Source organism: Bos mutus, chromosome 7 (genome assembly GCF_027580195.1).
Source record: "Bos mutus isolate GX-2022 chromosome 7, NWIPB_WYAK_1.1, whole genome shotgun sequence".
NCBI classification, from domain to species: domain Eukaryota; kingdom Metazoa; phylum Chordata; class Mammalia; order Artiodactyla; family Bovidae; genus Bos; species Bos mutus.
The window spans coordinates 50,121,918-50,143,635 of NC_091623.1; the positions used below are offsets into that span (position 1 = coordinate 50,121,918).

Sequence of the window (21,718 nt, forward strand, 5' to 3'; positions counted from 1 at the left end):
ATGAAAGGTAAAGCTGTTACCGTGGAAGTGTGCTGGTGTGAAAGCAGCTGTACTGCTTCAAGAAAATGCCATTACCAGCGATATCCGGCTGATGCCCACAAGGTTCACAACACTGATGAACCTGAAATTGTGCTGAAGTCTGAACCTAAACCACCTGCCCAAAAGCTGACATACAGGAGAGCTCCATGTGTGAGCCACCAAGCGATTTCAGAGTTGCTGGTAATTCCTGATGATTCTCGGCTATAATTTGTCCTCAAAAAGAACAAGGGTCTACAGAACCCTTGTTCTTTTATTCCTTGAGCAGGAAGTTCCGCAAACAAGTAGGGCCAGGGCTCGATGCCCAGTACTCCAATGTCATTTCTTTTCTTCTCATGCTATCCCCTGCCTATACGTACTCATCAGGTAATTTCTGTTCTCATTTTCTACATCATAATAAAGAAAAAATAGGAGCAAAGACCAGATGGAAAAAAAAGCCACTTTTGCCCTTGATATAGAGAGGCAGAGAAGTAGGAGGGTAATTAGGAGGACAGCACCAGACACCAAGAAAATCATCCAATCTTTTAGTTAGAAGAGTTCTTAGAGATCATCTTCAACATAATACAGGAACCCCATATAAATTACTTTAAAAAAAATTCTATTTACTTTTGTCTGGGCTGGATCTTCATTGCCGCATGGGCTTTTCTCTAGTGAGGGAGAGCAGGGGTCGCCCTCCAGTTGCGGTGCAGATTCTCACTGCAGAGGCTGCTCTTGTTGCAGAGCATGGGCTCTAGCGTGCGCGGCTTCAGCAGGTGTGGTTCTTGGGCTCTAGAGCACAAGCTCAACACTTGTGGTGCATACAGGCTCCGTTGCCCCACACAACTGGAATCCTCCCGGACCAGGGGTGGGACCTGTGCCTCCTGCACTGGCAGGTGCATTCTTTACCACTGAGCCACCAGGGAAGCCCAGTTTTTAGTACAGAAAGGTCCTTTTAATAAGCAAATTCTTGATTCCTGAATGCCCATTCATGGCTCTTGGTTCTCTTCTCTGGAGAAGCATCAGTGAACAAATAAACTGTATTTCACTTATCGATGGTGTAAAATACCATAAACTGTAAAGTGCATCATTACTGTATGTATCATGAAGAAAAAATCCTGTGAAACCATAAGATGCCATCAAATATAAGAAACACCTGCAAGAATTAATGAAAACTCCTCTTCCCTTGGAAGAAGTCAAAGACATCTTTCCTGGAACTCCACCTCAGTCTTTTCTCCAAACTAATTATTCCCAAAGTCCCAAATTATTCATTTTTAAAAAAGATTTTTAAAAGAATCTAACGTTTACAAGTTGGAAATATAAAAACTTCTTCTCCCCCAAACCATTCAAGAGTAAGCTACTGGCATGATGCCACATCATCCCTAAACATTCAGTGTGTATTTTATAAACAAACAAAAAACACTTATAAATAAATAGTACAGTCACCCAAATCAGGAAATTAACACTGATACATTACTGCTCTCTAATCTGAGAGTCCATTCAATGCACTCAATTCTCCAATAAGGTCCTTTACAGTGGTCCACGCCACAACCACGCATTACATTTAACAGTCTCAGGCTTTGCCTGACGCTCACGCCCTTGATGTCTTTATTCTGTAGAATGTCCCTCATTCTGGATGCGTCCAGTGGTTCCTTGTGGCAAGACTCAGGTCACGCACCTCTGGTAGGAACATCACAGAAGTGATGCTGTGCTCTTTCTGGTGAATACGCCCAGGTGGCACAGTTTGGATATAACCCATTACTAGTGAAGTTCACTTTGATCATTCATAAAAGTGATGTCCTCCAGGCATTTCCAGTGACTCTTTCCCCTAGTAATCGTTAAGTATTCTGTAGGGAGGTATTTTGAGACTAGGTAAGCATTCCATTCCTCATCAAACTTTCACTTTATTTTACTTTTTAGATCAGTATGAATTCACAGTTATTATTTCACTTAATGGTCTAAAACACTATCATTATTAACTTGATGCTAAAATTCCAAATTGTGTTCAGTAAAACTTTTTCCATCCTGTTCTTTTTTTGACATTTTTAAATGTCTTTTTCAATTAAGAATGAATATAATACTTCAATACCAAGAGCAGCAGGACACTAATGTCTCCCTTCATCTGAATAGTATGCTTACAGGGATACAGGTCAAGCTTTCAATATATTTTTTAGCAACCATGCTACATTTTAGCATATGCTGAACTTACATTGATTATTGTTCCCAGCTGTCCTCAACTTGAACTGTTACTTTCTCCACAAAACCTAGTTTCTATTTTTTTTACACCATTTGTGGGCTGACCTAATGAATACTTTCTTTTCTTTGTTATATGTTCCAAGACCCACCTAGTTTTGTGCCATTTTCAAGTTAAGATACCTATATTTATGTTTGCTTATGAGTTTCACTTTTAAAAAATCTTATTTAAGTATAGTTGATATACAGTGTTAATGGCTGCTGTACTGCAAAGTGACTCAATTAGACATATATATATTCTTTTTCACATTCTTTTCCACTATGACTTATCACAGGATACTGAATACAGTTCCCCATGCTATACAGTCGGACCCTGTTGTTTATCCGTCCTATGTATTAGTTTGAACCTCCTAAACCTAAGCTCCCCATCTTTCCCTCCTACACATCCTATTAGTTTGCACCTCCTAATCCTAAGCTCCCCATCTTTCCCTCCTACACGTCCTATGTATTAGTTTGCACCTCCTAATCCTAAGCTCCCCATCTTTCCCTCCTACACATCCCTTGTCCCTTGGCAACCACAAGTCTGTTCTCTCTCTCTGATCTGTTTTGTAGATATGTTCATATGTGCCATATTTTAGACTCCACACGTAAGTGATAACAAATGGTGTTTGTCTTTCTCTTTCTGACTTACTTTACTTAGTATGATAATCTCTAGGTTCATCAATGTTGCTGCAAATGGCATTATTTCATTCTTTTTTATGGCTAAGTAATATTCCACCGTATTGGGTTGGCCAAAGAGTTCCTTTGGTTTTTAAGGAAAAATAAAAGACACATTTTTCATTTCGACTGAGAACTTTATTGAACAGTGTTTTCACTGTTTTGTTCCACTACCTTCTGCCACTTTTCAGGCAACTTCAAAATTTCATTTTCCAAAACTTTTTCTCTTTGAGCAAAGAACTGTTTCAGGTGCCTTTTATAATCCTCCAAGAAATCGAAATTTTTTTCTATTAAGAGAATTTTGTAAAGACAGAAATAATTGGAAATCTGAAGGTTCAATGTCTGATAATTGTGGACTTTCTAAAGCTGGAATCAAGATTGCCAGGAGAAATATCAGTAACCTCAGATATGCAGATGACACCACCCTTATGGCAGAAAGTGAAGAGGAACTAAAAAGCCTCTTGATGAAAGTGAAAGAGGAGAGTGAAAAAGTTGGCTTAAAGCTCAACATTCAGAAAACGAAGATCATGGCATCTGGTCCCATCACTTCATGGCAAATAGATGGGGAAACAGTGGAAACAGTGGATGACTTTATTTTGGGGGGCTCCAAAATCACTGCAGATGGTGATTGCAGCCATGAGATTAAAAGATGCTTACTCCTTAGAAGGAAAGTTATGACCAACCTAGATAGCATATTCAAAAGCAGAGACATTCCTTTGCCAACAAAAGTCCGTCTAGTCAAGGTTATGGTTTTTCCAGTGGTCATGTATGGATGTGAGAGTGGGACTGTGAAGAAAGCTGAGCGCCAAAGAATTGATGCTTTTGAACTGTGGTGTTGGAGAAGACTCTTGAGAGTCCCTTGGACTGCAAGGAGATCCAACCAGTCCATCGTAAAGGAGATCAGTCCTGGGTATTCTTTGGAAGGAATGATGCTAAAGCTGAAACTCCAGTACTTTGGCCACCTCATGCAAAGACTTGACTCATTGGAAAAGACTCTAATGCTGGGAGGGATTGGGGGCAGGAGGAGAAGGGGACGACAGAGGATGAGATGGCTGGATGGCATCACCGACTCAACGGACGTGAGTTTGAGTGAACTCCGGGAGTTGGTGATGGACAGGGAGGCCTGGCATGCTGCGATTCATGGGGTAGCAAAGAGTCAGACACGACTGAGCAACTGGACTGAACTGAATTCTGACCCATGTGAGGTGAACTCATTATAGTTTTGCTTTGCATTTCTCTAATAATAAGTGATGATCAGCATCTTTTCATTTGTTTATAGGTCACCTGTTATGTTTTCTTTGGAGAACTTTCTATTTAGGTCTTCTGCCCATTTTTTTATTGGGTTGTTTGCTTTTCTGTTATTGAACTATATGAGCTGTTTGTATATTTTGGAAAGTAAGCCCTTGTCAGTTGTACCACTTGCAAATATCTTCTCCCAGTCTGTAGGCTGTCTTTTCATTTTGTTTATGGTTTCCTTTGCTGTGCAAAAGCTTGCAAATTTGATTAGGTACAAGTTTTTGATAAAAAAAAAATTTTAATGAGTGGAGAAAGAAAAGTTAAGTCCACAGGCATTCCAGCCAGGGAATATTTAAATTGAGAAGAAAACTTATGATAGCTTTTATACCAAGCACCAGCACTCCAAAGGCCTTACAATATGCTTTTTATGTTTAAAAACTTCTAAGTCTGAGAGCTCAGTGAACTGAAGAAAATGGATGGTGGTTGGTGTCAGTCAGGTTTCTCACTTTTGGAGTGGGAGTTTACAGATAAGCAAAGGGAGAAAACCACAAGGATCCATGTAATATAATGGATTAAAGTTGGAAACCTAAGTATGAACTCATTCTTAGTTTAATACAGATACAAATGGTTATATATAGAAATATTTAGTTATGTGCATATACAGATATTAGTATACACACACATATATATTTCCTTTCTCTGTCAACTGAGAAGGTCCAGAAACAATAAAACCTTAATAGTAACAAGTACATCTAATACCCAGAGCTTGATTTCTAGTACTATTTTCCAATAAATGGAAACTAGGGTTCCTTGGAGAAATCCTTGATTCTAGGAATGGGAAAGGAAATATATACAAGATGAACCTGGAGCATCTTAAAGCACCAGAAAAGAAGAAAATGCTCAAAACACAAAACAAAAACCCCAACACTCATAGCAATGGAAGCATGTCAAAGGACACAAGAGTCAGCTGAAAGAGCTCCCAATGGCCAAAGTTGGAATGTGAACAAAAAATAAGCCAAGAAACATTGTATCGTAATACAAAGTACAAAATAAATATCCGTAAGTCCATTCTGATACATATAAATGACTGAATAGATCAACAGAAAAGAGACAAACCATCATATGGAATAATTCCAAGTAAATATGTGATACTCTGCCCTAAGGAGGGGAAGCCTAACCCCCAGCGCCTGAAGTGTGGGCTGTGCACAGTGGCCTCCTACAGAGCGCTGTACAGAAGAGGGAAAGAGGAACGCTATGATGGAGAAGCCTGATCAACAGCCAGGTAGTCAAGGCAACACCAACAGTGATCACTCACACTGGTACAGCATGACAGGCGATGAGAATGACACCTTACCCCTGCGGCCTTCCTCCCTCAAACCTTTATCCTCAGTCTAATCATGAAGAAAAAGCAAAAAAATCCCACTGAAGGACATTACACAAAATACCTGAACAGGAGTCCTAAAAAACTGTCATAGCCAAGAGAAGCCTAGCAGATATAATGACCAAAAGTAATGTAATATCCTGGATGGAATCCTGGAACTCCAAAGGACATCAGATAAAAACTAAAGAAAACTGGAATAAAATTGGAAGTGTAGTGAAAGTCGCTCAGTCATGTCCAGCTCTTGCGACCCCATGGACTAGACTGTAGCCTCCCAGACTCCTCTGTCCATTGGATTCTCCAGGACAGAATACTGGAGTGGGTAGCCTTTCCCTTCTCCAGGGGATCTTCCCAGCCCAGGGATCGAACCCAGGTCTCCTACATTGCAGGCAGATTCTTTACCAGCTGAGCCACAAGGGAAGCCCAAGGATAAGCCTAACTGAATAAAATATGGACTTTAGTTAATAATAACATACCAAGAGTTTCCCTGGTGGCTTAGTGGGTAAAGAATCTGCCTGCAGGAGACATAAGAGACATGGGTTTGATCCCTGGGTCAGGAAGATCCCCTCGAGAAGGGCAGGGCAACCTACTCTAGTATTCTTGCCTGGAGAATACCATGGACAGATGAGCCTGGTGGGCTACAGTCCATGGGGTCACCAAGGATGGGACAGGACTGAAGTGACTTAACACACACATGCATGCAATATACCAATATTGGTTCATTAATTATTAATGAACAATTAATAATTGTTAATAATAACATGCCAATATTGGTTCACTAAGTGCAACAAATGTACCATGCTAATGTAATATGTTAATAATAAGAGAAACTGGGCACAGTGTCTATGGGAATTATCTGTACTATCTTTGCAATTTTTCTGTGAATGTAAATCTGTTCTAAAAGGTTTATTTTAAAGAGTCATGCCATAAAATGGAACTTATCTGGAAAAAAAAACAGTGACTAGAAAACAAAGAAACAACACTTTTAAAGTGCTTAAACCCAGAATTCTACATCTATGTCCTTAAAAAATGACAGCAGAAAAAGACACTTTAGGGTAAATGAATGATGAGAGAATTTGTCACAGCAGATCTGTGCTGCAAGAAATGATTTAAAACATTATCTAGACTGAAAGGGAAATGACATTAGATATCTCTGACTATACAAAGGAAAAAAGAACACCAGAAATGCAACATATGAGTAAATAATATCAAAGTCTATCACTTTTCCCTTCATCAGTTTTTTTGTTCCCATTGGGGTCGCAAAGAGTCGGACATGACTGAACGACTGAACTGAACTGACCCTCACCAACAAGTGACTTCTTTTCATTCCTCCTCCAAAGGCTCTACAGACTTAAGAGTTTGACAGTAAGTCTTACAAGGGCAGAAAAGCCCTCCTAGGGAGAGTCCATCTACAAACTCTGGGGAAGGATTTTACAGTTAAAACTATGGAGGGGTACTTTGGGCATTTAGTAGGCATGTGCCTGGGAGGCTAAACACTCTGTAAATACAAAGGACAGTTCTACAGAGCCAAGAATTTTCAGTATCCTACCTCCTGAAAAATCCGAACTGAGGAGCATTGTAAGGTATCAATGAATCTTTACCAGTCCTCTAACACATGGAGCAAGGCTGCACCATTTTCCTTAGCAGCTGTGCCTGCGGCACTAGCTCTGAGCTTGTCCCTGTAAATCCAGGTCACCGTCATATGAACAGCTAACAAGTAAAAAATGCCTTCTGTCCTGTAACCTGTGAAACTGATTTCTAAGCTAGTATTCTAAACCCCACGCAGATCGTTTACATTATTTCAGCTTCCTCCTCTTCTACTGCTGGAGAGGAAAGGATAAGTACAAGCAAGATAAAATCACAAGTCAAGTGATGAGTCCAATCAATTTACTCAGGATACTGAGCCTGCAGTGTCTGAATTAGGAATACTAGAAGATAAATTGTCTTAAGTATCTAGCAGAGGGAGGGGCTCTCCACTTCCAGGGAAATAAAGGACAAGTTCAGAGCTTACAGGAATGTTTTAAAACAATCATCAGCAGTCATTTTTTAAAAGTTGTTCTTTTTCAAAAGCTACTGCTTACATATTAGTTTCAAATTTTTCTTGATAATCATGAATTTCTGAAAAAAGTGTATGGATCATATGGAAGATACAGAAGAGATATTTGCAAACTCAGGCCACAGACACAATTAAGAGTATAGTAAAATTTAAAATGCAAACTCAATCTGTTCTGAAGTAATTAAATTCATATTCAATTAGGCCCTAAAAACTAAACAGTTAAAGCAACAGTATGACTATTATTTATTTTCTTGATGGGCTTTTAGAATAAAGGAATAGATTTACATTAAGTGGCCCAAATTATGGATATTTAAAGATATTTTACAATGTATTTGTGATTTATCTTTACTTGTTTTCACAAGGTGTGATTTTTTTCTATTCACAAAGAGAATATTTAAAATGCAAACTCAATCTGTTCTGAAGTAATTAAATTCATATTCAATTAGACCCTAAAAACTAAACAGTTAAAGCAACAGTATGACTATTATTTATTTTCTTGATGGGCTTTTAGAATAAAGGAATAGATTTACATTAAGTGACCCAAATTATGGATATTTAAAGATATTTTACAATGTATGTGTGATTTATCTTTACTTGTTTTCACAAGGTGTGATTTTTTTCCTATTCACAAAGAGAATATTTAAAATGCAAACTCAATCTGTTCTGAAGTAATTAAATTCATATTCAATTAGACCCTAAAAACTAAACAGTTAAAGCAACAGTATGACTATTATTTATTTTCTTGATGGGCTTTTAGAATAAAAGAATAGATTTACATTAAGTGGCCCAAATTATGGATATTTAAAGATATTTTACAATGTATTTGTAATTTATCTTTACTTGTTTTCACAAGGTGTGATTTTTTTCCTATTCACAAAGAGAATATTCTATATTTTACAGAGTAATTTTTTTCTATTCATTGCTAGATAATATAGAGCTATATATCTTTTTTAAAAAAGAGAATATGATGCAGAAAAGGTAAAGAGCTATTTGATTGATTCTATTCAACCAGTTAAAGGAACACTAAAGAAGCATTCGATACTGCTAATTGACATAAAGATAGAAAAGTAAATTATTTGGTTAAATGTTTACCTAAATTACCTCATCTTCCTATTAAAATGAAAAAATGCTCACAGATTCTTACAGACATACAAATAAAACTATCAAAGAGCTCTCTGACTTGACAACAATTTGACACAATTTATGACTGTTAAGCAATAAAGTCTATATTAATTTTTAAAAACCAGGAAAATAAATCCTTAACTTTTATACAAATGTGCATTATTTTAAACTATGCAAGTGCCCATAACTTCCCCTTTATACTACCACATATTTGTTAACTACATTACAAAGAACTTATTCTGCCAAGTAGAGGTAACAAATAAAACCACAAATTGAGCGGTCTTTCCTGTCAATGATGTCATGGACACTGTGCCAGAAAAGATGTCCTTCAGCCACCAGATGAAGGGCATTCATTAGAACAAACAGGAATAAGCTCTTGAAACATTGTCAACATGGCAAGAAAATGAAATACTTAACAATGTGAAATTTTAAAATTAGTTATAAAATATATCCTTAAATGAAATGAAAGCTTAACAAAGCTAAATATCTTCATGAAATCATTTCAATGCAGCACATACTTATTTTGTTCAAGATATTTTGCTAACCATTGCAGAAAATAAAAAGACACAAACTTTAACTTAAAGAAACCCATAGTCTTCTCTCTACCGCCAGTCAAGTATACACATGATGACAACAGAAAACAAAAGGACAGTGCCGTCCAGAGCTACAAAAAAGACGCTATGAAGACTGAAGGGGCCTCAGACAGTAAACTCACTGAGGGTGTGGCCCAGGCTCTTTTTATCAACTCTCACCAGTTCATATTAGTTCATATTACAATGCACAGCACAAAGTGCTGTTTCTCAAATGAAGGGTGGATAACAGAATTGACATGTGAGCAGGGGAGGGCTAAAACACGGATCTCCCCCTTGAGATGCGGAACTACAGGTATATTCCAGGTATCTTTGCAGGTACAGATACAAGGGGTATCTAGTTACTCTGACAGAAGGGTCCTTGAACCTTACACAGAAACAGGAAGAAAGGGCTCTGTGAAGGAGAGAGAAGCAGTGCACACTAATGAGCCAGGAGAACAATGGTTCTCAGAGCACAGAGATTGTCTATGCTGCTGTCCTCCACAGCAAGGACTCATGGCCTTCCAGAGAAAGAGACTGAGAGACCAAAGAGGTCTTCCTACAGAGGAGGCAACGTGGCCTACATCACGGGGAGGAAGTCAGTGAAAAATCTGAGAAGGAAACCTAGCTTTCTTATCTTTACCTATTTCTCAAAGCCAGACCTGTGGACCAGTGGCATTAGTGTCACATATAAACTTCTTAAAAACAGAGTCTCAGGCTACACTCCAGACCTACTCAATCAAAATCTCCATTTTAACAAGATTCCCAGAGGATACACATATACATCAAAATCTGAGGAGTATCCCAGAGCATCTGTCTAGATGTGACATTACTGGATCACAATGTTTGAGTTCTTTAATGGTATTAGACGGTACTAAATTTCTCTCTGAAGCATTGTGTCACGTTCTTTCTAATTTTCTGTGTATTATAAAGCCATAGTTTTGCACTATAAAGCCATTTCTTATTGCTTTTATATTACATTTGCCTTACAAAAGTTCTATATCCTAAGAATATATCCTCAAACTCTATCTAATTTTCCTTATTTGTGTTATCAGCTAAAATGTAATAAAAGAGTTACATGGTTAATAAATTTGGGAAACTGCAGGTTAATCAATTAAAACAAGTCTTTAAGACTTCTCAGAGACTTCAGTATGTTTATTAGGAGCTTCTAAAATTGAAATATTTTTCAAGCATTTTCTAAAACTTATTTCATCATTTACCTTTTTTCCTGCATGGGTCATCTATGGAACATTTTTGGATACTCTTAACATTTCAAGGAACACAGATGGAAAATCCATGTTAATTTAGAAAGAATTCTCTCCCTTTTTAAACAAAAAATCATTGAGGGAGAAAAAAAAGACAAACTTGATTCCCTCTCTTATAATCCCCAGATCTTCACATACTTAAAAGATTCTCATTCTCACTACCTCTCTAGTGGTTTTGTATATGTAAAATAACATCACATAAAAAGAAAAATACATTCTGCTCAGTTGAATTTCTTGCTATCCATTTTTCTTTGTGTTTTCAGTAAGAAGAAAACAGCAAGGAATGATTAGGTCCAAAATTTCGAAGTTTTTTCTTCCCTCTAATACAGCTGATGAGAGCAAACTGGCATCTGCTCTAAGACCTAAGCAGAAAAACCACTGTCATTTTTTTTTTGAGGATAACTGATTTACAATGCTGTGTTAGTGATCTCTGACAGTGAAAATCACACATTCTATTTTATTTATACCTTCCTTAAAAAGTTTCAGTTTTCCTACAATAAACACAAATTACTTTTGGAGAAAGAAAAAATATATATATTTTAATTCTAAAATGCTTAATTTGAAGGGAATAAAACAAGTTAGAGCAATAAAATTTAAATTAATCTGCATTATTCTATTAAGATATACACAAAAGTATCAATGATCTTAAATTAGGTGAGGTCTTTGCAAGACAACTGTCTAAAATTGATAATGCAAATATTAATTATGATTAAAGAGTTAATTCTTTAAATAAGTCATTCATCTTTAACATTTTTTATAAGTGCAGAATTAAAGTTTATCTAGGTTTCAACTAGTTGTAATAGACAGATTGGTAAACTGAAAGGTAAACACCAAAACACCTGTGTCTAAGCCTCTCTTCTGCTGGCCCTTGCTTGCTTCAATCTCTTGGTCTGTAAGTGGGAGAGTACCTATAACATACATGGCCATGATGAGGCCATGAGGCCATGACTGTCTAAGAAAATATGTAAAAAAGAGACTCCTCTACAACATGTCACCAGAGAAACACAAATTAAAACAACCTATTACAATGACCAAAAAGAAGGAAAAAAAAAAAACAGCACGAAATGCTGGTGAGGATGTGGAGTAACAGGAAATTTCATTTTCTGCTGCTGGAAATATATAAAGTGGTACAGCCACTCTGGAAAATAGTTTGATGGTTTCTTACAAAACTATCCTCTTACTGTACAACTCAGCAATCAGGCTCCTTAGTATTTATCCAAGGGAATTGAAAACTTATGTCCACACAAAAACCTGCACGTATGTTTATGGTGGCTTCACTCATAACTGCTCAAACCTGGAAGCAACCAAGATGTCCTTCAGTAAGTGACTTGATAAATAAACTGTGGAACACCCAGAAACCGGAATATTCAGCACTCAAAAATAATGAGCGATCGAGTCATGAAAAGACATGGAGGAAACCTAAATGCATATAACTAAGTGAAAAAAGCCAGTCTGAAAAATGTCCAGATTCTGCTGGGAACCTAAAATTGCTTTAAAAAGTAAAGTCTAATAAAAACCAAAAAATTCACTGCTATATCGTGCCTGCCATATATATAGCAGTGCTCAATAAATTGCACCATTGTTATTAAAACAAGCACATTAGAAATATCCTGTTTCCACAGAAATGAAGAAATATGGTTACTACTATAATTAAAGTAATTACTAAGTTAGTTTCAACATTCATTTTGATAAGATAAAAGGCATGACATAATCTGGACGAATGATTCTAAATCTAAGATACTATTTTCAAAGTTATCAAGTGAAATGTGAAATGACTAAGGATTCAGTCACAGTCAGTTCCTTAATGAGTGCAAGTCTCACAGTGTTTTACTGTCGTTATGTAAGAAAAAGTTCAACTAAAAGAAAAAAAATGTATCTCAACAAACAAATGGCAATACCAAAGAAAAATATAATCCTAGAATTATGTTGGAAATGATATGGTTTCAGCAAGAGGTAGAATGCGTTCCTATAAAGCAATAATTTGCCAGAGGGAAAACAAAATCTACAACTTCCTTTTTTTGTTTACCTGGATGAGTCATGGTGACTGGCTCCTCTTTGGATTTATTATTGTAGATGACTACAGCAACTGCATTGTGGAAAGCAGCCCGTGATATTTTCTCTTTAAAGGTGCAATTTCCCCTCTGCAGCAAGGCAATCCACTGTTTGATGTTAGGAGGGACAAAGAACCGTGTTTGAGGATCACAGCCCAGATGATCAGCAACTAGACAGATGAGAAGAGGGAAAAAAAACAACCAGAGATATTAACTTTTTCCTCAAGGAAACAAAATCAATCAAGTCTTCGTCAAAGTGCTTAACTATTCTCTGGATACCACAGCACTTCAAGCAGCTTGCTCCCAGCAGAGCTATAAATACATCCACAAAGGACAACGCAATGAATCCGAGTCCATATCTGTTCAGGGAGAGAGATGCTCCATTAAAACGTTACCTGTAAAGGAAATTAGAAGGGAGACTGTTTAACTTCACAGATTGATAAAATATTAAAGACTGACCATATCTAATGTAGGTTGGTGAAGAGAGGAGGAAGATATGACAAACAGAACCCCCAGCAATCCAAGGGATGGATCTACCCTGACTTCTGCTCATTCACCGCAGTTCAGTTCAGTTGCTCAGTCCTGTCTGACTCTTTGCCATGCCATGAACTGCAGCACGCCAGGCTTCCCTGTCCCTCACCAACTCCAGGAGCTTGCTCAAACTCACATCCATCAAGTTGGTGATGCCATCCAACCATCTCATCCTCTATCGTCCCCTTCTCCTCCTGCCTTCAATCTTTCCCAGCATCAGGGTCTTGTCCATTAAGTCAGTTCTTTGCATCAGATGGCCAAACTATCAAGAGTTTCAGCTTCAGCATCAGTCCTTCCCATGAATATTCAGGACTGATTTCCTTTTGGATTGACTGGTTTGATCTACTTGCAGTCCAAGGGACTCAAGAGTCTTCTCCAACACCACAGTTCAAAAGCATCAATTCTTCTGTGCTCAGCTTTCTTTATACTCCAACTCTCACATTCATCCATGACTAATGGAAAAATCATAGCTTTGACTAGATGAACCTTTGTCAGCCAAGTAATATCTCTGCTTTTTAATACGCTATCTAGGTTGGTCACAACTTTTCTTCCAAGGAGCAAGCGTCTTTTAACTTCATGGCTGCAGTCACCATCTGCAGTGATTTTGGAACCCAAAATAATAAAGTCTGTCATTGTTTCCACGGTTTCCCCATCTGTTTGCCATGAAATGATGGGGTCAGATGCCATGATCTTAGTTTTCTGAATGTTGAATTTTAAGCCAACTTTTTCACTCTCCTCTTTCACTTTGATCAAGAGGCTCTGTAGTTCCTCTTTACTATCCGCCAGAAGGGTGGTGTCATCTGCATATCTGAGGTTATTGATATTTCTCCCAGCAATCTTGATTCCAACTTGTGCTTCTTCCAGCCCAGCATTTCACATGATGTACACTGCATATAAGTTAAATAAGCAGGGTGACAATATACAGCCTTGACCTATTCCTTTCCCAATTTGGAACCAGTCTGTTGTTCCGTGTTTGGTTCTAACTGTTGCTTCCTGACCTGCATACAAATTTCTCAAGAGGCAGGTCAGGTGGTCTGGTATTCCCATCTCTTTCAGAATTTTCCACAGTTTGTTGTGATCCACACAGTCAAAGACTTTGGCACAGTCAATAAAGGAGAAATAAATGTTTTTCTGGGAACTCTCTTGCTTTTTCGATGATCCAGCAGATGTTGGCAACTTGATCTCTGGTTCCTCTGCCTTTTCTAAATCCAGCTTGAACATCTGGAAGTTCACGGTTCACATACTGTTGAAGCCTGGCTTGGAGAATTTTGAGCATTACTTTACTAGCATGTGAGATGAGTGCAATTGTGTGGTAGTTTGAGCATTCTTTGGCATTGCCTTTCTTTGGGATTGAAATGAAATCAGACCTTTTCCAATCCTGTGGCCACTGCTGAGTTTTCCAAATTTGCTGGTATATTGAGTGCAACACTCTCACAGCATCATCTTTTAGGATTTGAAATAGCTCAACTGGAATTCCATCACCTCCACTAGCTTTGTTGGTAATGATGCTTCCAAGGCCCACTTGACTTCATCTGGCTTTAGGTGAGTGATCACACCATTGTGGTTATCTGGGTCATGAAGATCTTTTTTTTTGTATAGATCTTCTGGGTATTCTTGCCACCTCTTAATATCTTCTGCTTCTGCTAGGTCCATACTATTTCTGTCCTTTATTGTGCCCATCTTTGCATGAAATGTTCCTTTGGTATCTCTAATTTTCTTGACGACATCTCCAGTCTTTCCCATTCTGTTGCCTTCCTCTATTTCTTTGCATTACTTATCTCCTGATCCCCATCTCCATCATCACCACAAGGAGACTGATTTTGCTTGGCGTAAATGAGAAAGCCAAACTTTTGGTTCTGTTACTAACAGTCTTGTTAAAATTCAAGTATCCTTGAACAAACTTCTCAGTAAGTGTCGAAGAAAATTAGAAAAGTTCAGGTCTGCATATGAAAGTTTAAATTAGTTAAAGTAACATGTGAAGTGAAAGTCGCTCAGTTGTGTCTGACTCTTTGCGACCCCATGGACTGTACAGTCCATGGAATTCTCCAGGCCAGAATACTGGAGTAGGTAGCCTTACCCTTCTCCAGGGGATCTTCCCAACCCAGGGATCGAACTCAGGTCTCCCAGACTGCAGGCGAATTCTTTACCAGCTGAGCCACAAGGGAAGTCCAAGAATATTGGAGTGGGTAGCTTCCAGCAGATCTTCCCAACCCAGGAATGGAACCAGGGTCTCCTGCACTGTAGGAGGATTCTTTACCAACTGAACTATCACGGAAAATAACATGAAACTAGAATAAATATTCCTGTAATTTATGTGCTGTGTTAAGCTACTTCAGTTGTGTCCAACTCTGTGTGACCCTAAGGACTGTAGCCTGCCAGGCTCCTCGGTCCATGGGATTATCCAAGGAAGAATATTGGAGTGGGCTGCCGTGCCCTTCTCCAGGGAATCTTTTCCACCCAGGGATCAAACCCACGTCTTCTGTGGCTTCCACATTGTAGGTGGATTCTCTACTGCTGTGTCACCAGGAAAGCCTCATCTAATTTATATTTATGGGCAAATATGTCTCTATAGTTTCACATTAGGATACATATATTAACTTATTATAGCTACTTGTCTAACAAAATACACAAAGACACCGAAACTATCCACTGGGACAATAAATTACATGGTCATTGTCCTAGATTTGGAGGGAAGTTTTTTCAAGTACATTTAAATTTGTCAGGGGAAGTTGATCAATTTTTGATTCTGCAAACACGGGAATTATATCTCTGGCACTCTGCCTATCTTAAAAAGCTGTCCCTGGCTGCTCTTTCCATTCTCATCCTTACTTTTATAGCAGGTTAAAATGAAAAGGGAAGGGCAGTTCAGAAGGAGGAAGAAAGTCACAAACATTTATTCTGAAGACATGCAGTGCCAGAGAACGGTGTGCCCTAGCCTTCCTGGAATTGGCACTGCCAGTACTCTGAGGGCTGAGAGGGAGGGAAGGAAAGGAGCGCAGCACAAATGGGTAACACTAGAAGGAAATAAACAATGAAAAATTAAACATTAAACAAATGAGGTGTACAATAAGACAACACCAGGGGGGAAATGGTTGCTGTCTATGCCCTGGAAGCACACTGCTTAGCAAAAGAAATGAAATGTTCACACTACTTAGAGAAAACGTAAAATGTAGAGATGTCACTAACTTCAGAGAAATGCTACATCTATCATTCCCTCTTAAATAATAGCTTTCCCTAAATTCTTTTATTATCCTGGTGATGAACAGCAATGAGAGCAGATTTGTTACTACAAAGTGGGAGACAGACGATTTCCCAATTTGTCGTGATTGACACTGTTGACAACTATGACTCACCTTTTCCTGAAACAGTTTCTACACTCTGAAACTTAAGTCCTTTCTCAGTCAAACAGAGAGAAAAAAAGGTTATGTCATGATTTTGTGTAAGTTTCTCAGTCGTGTCTGACTCTTTGTGACCCCATGAACTATAGCCCACCAGGCTCCTCTGTCCATATGTCCATAAGATTCTCCAGGCAAGAATACTGGAGTGGGTTGGCGTTTCCTTTTCCAGGGAATCTTCCCGACCCAGGTCTCCTGCATTGCAGGCAGTATTTTTACACTCTGAGCCACCAGGGAAGCCCTATGTCATGATTTTAATAGTCAACTTTTGAAAGACACAAAAAAATCATCAAACTCTGAAATTTTGAAACAGATATTACTTTCGGTAATAATGTCTGTTTCATAGATAATTATCATGCTTAAAAATATAAGCATTTAGTCAATGTGTTATGATAACCTCACTGTCTTGGGAAAATTTTCAAGAATACCTAGAGATCTGTATGCTTGTCTTCTATGAAACATGGGTATTTTCTGCACAGATGTGTGTGAAGTCTATCCACAACCCAGTAGCACACCTCCACCCCATTTTCCTAGCTCCTAATACCTACCACTTCGATTTCATTCTTTCTCTCTGATTTTAACAGTATCATTGTCCACTTAGAAGAACAGCAGTTCTCTAGTAAGTCACAAAGTCTAAGACTGAAAAGACACACCAAGGGGTACAACAAAAGAGCAAAATTTACGAAACATACTGAAGGGAAAATTAAAAATCCTCTTAAGGAATCCTCACCCACTAAGAACAGATTCTACGAACAACTCCATCATCAATACAAATTCCAACAACAGATTGTATGTGGAAAAGAAGTTTCCTGTTCCCCCAAATTTATCCAAATCATTATTCACTAAGGGTCTTTGAAAACCTTTATATCAATAAAAATATAGTAAGAAATTCAAGTTCTTATTTAACAGATTTTATCTGCTCTTGGCTGCACTGGGTCTCTGTTGCTGGTGTGCTCGGACTTTCTCAAATTGCAGAGTGGGGGCTACTCTCCAGTTGTGGTGTGCAGGCTTCTCACTGCAGTGGTTCCTCTTGTTGCAGAGCACAGGCTCTAGTAGTTGTAGCATGCAGGCTCTAACCGCCCCTCAACACGTGGAATCTTCCTGAACCAGGGATCAAACCCATGTCCTCTGCATTGGCAGGGGGATTCTTAACCACTGGACCACCGATGAAGTGAAAGTTGCTCAGTCATGTCCAACTCTTTGCAACCCCATGGACTATACAGTCCATGGAATTCTCCAGGCCAGAATACTGGAGTGGGTAGCCTTTCCCTTTTCTGGAGATCTTCCCAACCCACGGATCAAACCCCGGTCTCCCACATTGCAGGCGGATTCTTTACCAGCTGAGCCACCAGGGAAGTCCCTAAATTCACGTTCTTGTTCAAGGAAGTTCAGAAAAAAAAAAATAAGGGATTTTTATAATCACTTAGTACCATGGTATGCTTATCTATGCTTGGCTTTAATTAACAAATAACTTGAACAATGAAAATAATGTCAACAGCTCTACAACACAACTTCTCAAGAGGACTGATGACTGACTGGCACTACTCCAGAATTTAATCCCAGTTATTTATACTTGAAGTAATTTATTAAGTAAAGACAAGCAGTAGTATGGCATAAAATATCTATGAATCACTAAATTTACTTCCACTAAAAATCATAATGAAAATGTGAAATAATAGGTGATATAAAATGATAAAGTATTTTACAATTTTATTTGTCAAATATATCTCAGTAAATTTGGAAAACATTTTTACATTATTGAGAAACTTAACTTCAATTTTTTTTCTGTATGGACTTTCCTGTTGAGCCCAGAAATAGTAATGAGACTAATTATCCCTTAACAAGAACCAAACAATTCTGGACAGGAACAATTATGGAATACTCACTTCAACGAATATTAACTTAAATGCTCAGTAACATACTAAATACCAGAGAGAAATACAACAGAACCAAACACCTTGGTCTTTAATGTTAAAGCACCACTAAATGGATTGAAGATGCATGCCTGGCACAGAAATTAAGTATCAACAAAGTAGTTAAAAATGCCAACGCAGAGAGCTTACAAATTTAGGAAAGGAAAAGAGCAACATAATGGTCTAAGTTTAGTGGAAGTTGGAAGCTAAAACACTTGAAAACTGTTCAAGCAGAAAGGGGAGGGGCACAAGCGACCAGCATAAACATACAGAACAAAGACTGTCTCTTAAACTTCTTGTGAAAATCAAACAAATTTTATTTATTTTTGGCTGCACTGGGTCTTCGTTGCTGGTGTGCATGGGAGCACAAATTGTGCACAAATTCTCTCAAACTGCGGAGAGCAGGGGCTACTCTAATATCTGCCCTTCAATGATATACTGAAGGGCAGATATTAAATATTTGAATATTTAAAGTAGGCTGTGAGTAGATAAGTAAATAAATACTCTTCCCCACCTCAGAGCGGCCTAAAGTTCTCCACGTTGATTAGTTTCACTCCCATTTCTTAAAACTGCAACCACCCCATCTGCCAAGTAGTGATATCCACATTGTTGTGTGGGTGATGCTTCCTCCTGCATCCTGAGAACTTGCAAGAGCCAAGTGGGCCTAGGGATGGGCAGCTGCTGGAATCCTTAGGCACACAGCACAGGTGCCCCGGCAAGACTCTAGCTTCCAGAGAATGCGTGTCTTGTTTCCTCCACCTTAAAGGCCAATCCCACGACTCCTCTGCTGACCACCTTCTAAGCCTCAGAACTGCGCTAAAGTATCCTCTCTGAAAAGCCTTCCCAATTTCCTAACGCTGAGTTGGGTGTTTTATTCATGTTCCCATGGTACCCTGAGATTCCATTTATTTTAGCATTTATCACACTCTGAGTCTCCTGGAACGTGATATCTAGCATCTTTTTCAGTATCTCTGGCATACAGCAGACACTTAACTCATATCATGACGGGAGCAAGAGAAGAACAACAGAGGGAGATTAAGCAAGACCTGATATAAAGAAAAAGCTTGTGCCAAAGACCACTCTGTTTCATGTGGTAATGTTCTGACAGGGGTAACATTCTATCAGTTGTTTTCTGTAAAAGAAGTAAAAATAAAAATGGACCTAACTAGTTACCCTAAATTTAGATGTTTCCATTTTCACTATTTTCACATTAGATTATAATTTCTTTAATCTTTAGATTTTTTACTTCTTGTCTTTATTTTCAATGTTGAATTTAATTTTATGATTCAAATAAAAAATACAATTCTTTACTTTTGTTCCCAACTTTTTAGAAAATTGAAGTGTAATTGATTTATAATTGGATTAGTTTCAGATGTACAGCAAAGTGATTCAGTTAGATATATGTGTGAGTGGGTGTGTGTGTGTGTGTGTGTGTATATATATATATATTCTTCTATAAATTATTTTCCACTAAAGGTTATAATAATGCGTGGCACAGGAGCGGCAGCTGCACGGCACAGCGGCCGAGATGAACTACCCCACGTCCAAGGTCAGAAGCAGTGGCTGCACTTTGCTGGAGCAGCCATGAAGAGATATTCCACGTCCAAGGTAAGAAAAACCCAAGTAAGACAGTAGGCGCTGAGAGAGGGCGTCAGAGGGCAGACAGACTGACACCACTATCCCAGACAACTACCCAATCTGATCACATGGACCACAGCCTTGTCTAACTCAATGAAACTAAGCCATGCCGTGTGGGGAATCAAGCTGGAATCAAGATTTCTGGGAGAAATATCAATAACCTCAGATATGCAGATGACACCACGCTTACGGCAGAAAGTGAAGAACTAAAGAGCCTCTTGATGAAACTGAAAGAGGAGAGTGAAAAGGTTGACTTAAAGCTCAACACTCAGAAAACTAAGATCATGTCATCCTGTCCCATCACTTCATGGGAAATAGATGGGAAAGAGTGGAAACAGTGGCAGACTCTATTTTGGGGGGATCCAAAATCACTGCAGATGGTGATTGCAGCCATGAAATTAAAAGACACTTGCTCCTTGGAAGAAAAGTTATGACCAACCTAGACAGCATTTTAAAAAGCAGAGACATTACTTTGCCGACAAAGGTCTGTCTAGTCAAGGTTATGGTTTTTCCAGTAGTCATATATGGATGTGAGAGTTGGACTATAAAGAAAGCTGAGTGCTGAAAAATTGATGCTTTTGAACTGTGGTATTGGAAAAGACTCTTAAGAGTTCCTTGGACTGCTAGGAGATCCAACCAGCCCATCCTAAAGGAAATCAGTCCTGAATATTCATTGGAAGGACTGATGCTGAAGCTGAGGCTCCAATACTTTGGCCACCTGATGTGAAGAGCTGACTCATTTGAAAAGACCCTCATGTTGGGAAAGATTGACGGCAGGAGGAGAAGGGGACAATGGAGAATGAGACAGTTGGATGGCATTACGGACTTGATGGACATGGGTTTGGGTGGACTCTGGGAGTTGGTGATGGACCAGGAGGCCTGGCGTGCTGTGGTTCATGGGGCCGCAAAGAGTCGGACACGACTGAGGGACTGAACTGAACTGGTAGGTTATTAAAAGATACTGAATAGCGTTCCCTGTGCTATGCAGTAGTTCTTGTTGTTTTTTTTTTGTATATAGCAGTGTCACCTGTTAATCCCAAATTTATCCCTCCCCCTTTCCCCTTTGGTAACCACAGGACTGTTTTTCACCCAACTTCTTAATTTTATACATTTAGCTACTGGACTTAAGTCGCTAGCTTTCATCCCTTTATTACTTCCATGGATAAACTTACTATTTCTAATTTCACTCGAATCTAATTTATTTTCAGTTGCAGACTAATTGCCTTACAGAGTTTGCTGTTTCCTGTCAAACCTGCACCATCTGTTATCACTCGTCTTCATCAGTTGTTTAGTCTCTGCAACACTGAAAATGCTTACTCTTTTAATTTGTTAACTTATGTGTAAATTTTAATTTTTGCCTTAATCTTGTATCTAGTTTTTTAAATCCCTCCCCAAATACTTCTGTTGTATATATATATATTTTCTGGTAGGATTTGTTATCATAATGGCCTGCAGAAACAACTTGGACCCTAGCCTTTCCTGTTTTCTCAGGAACCTTGTATCAATGATCATTCCCTGCCTTTTTTCCTCTCATTTAAACCTGCTTGTTTCTTCCATCGTAAAAATAAAGGAGAAGAAAGAACAGTATCTCAAAAGACTCCCCTTTACTGCTACTGTTCTCAAGAGCTATCTGTACCTGTGA

General features: G+C 38.5%; 1 protein-coding gene across 2 annotated transcripts in view; it reads right to left on the reverse strand.

The window, feature by feature from the left end:
• The window catches only part of RNF130 (ring finger protein 130), a 142,223-nt gene that overhangs the window by 87,654 nt on the left and 32,851 nt on the right, over positions 1-21,718 (reverse strand). For both annotated transcript variants that reach the window (XM_005893437.2, XM_070373496.1), the window contains exon 2: positions 12,575-12,769. In XM_005893437.2, coding sequence (XP_005893499.2) covers positions 12,575-12,769 — 195 coding nt within the window. The remainder of the gene's footprint in view (positions 1-12,574; positions 12,770-21,718) is intronic.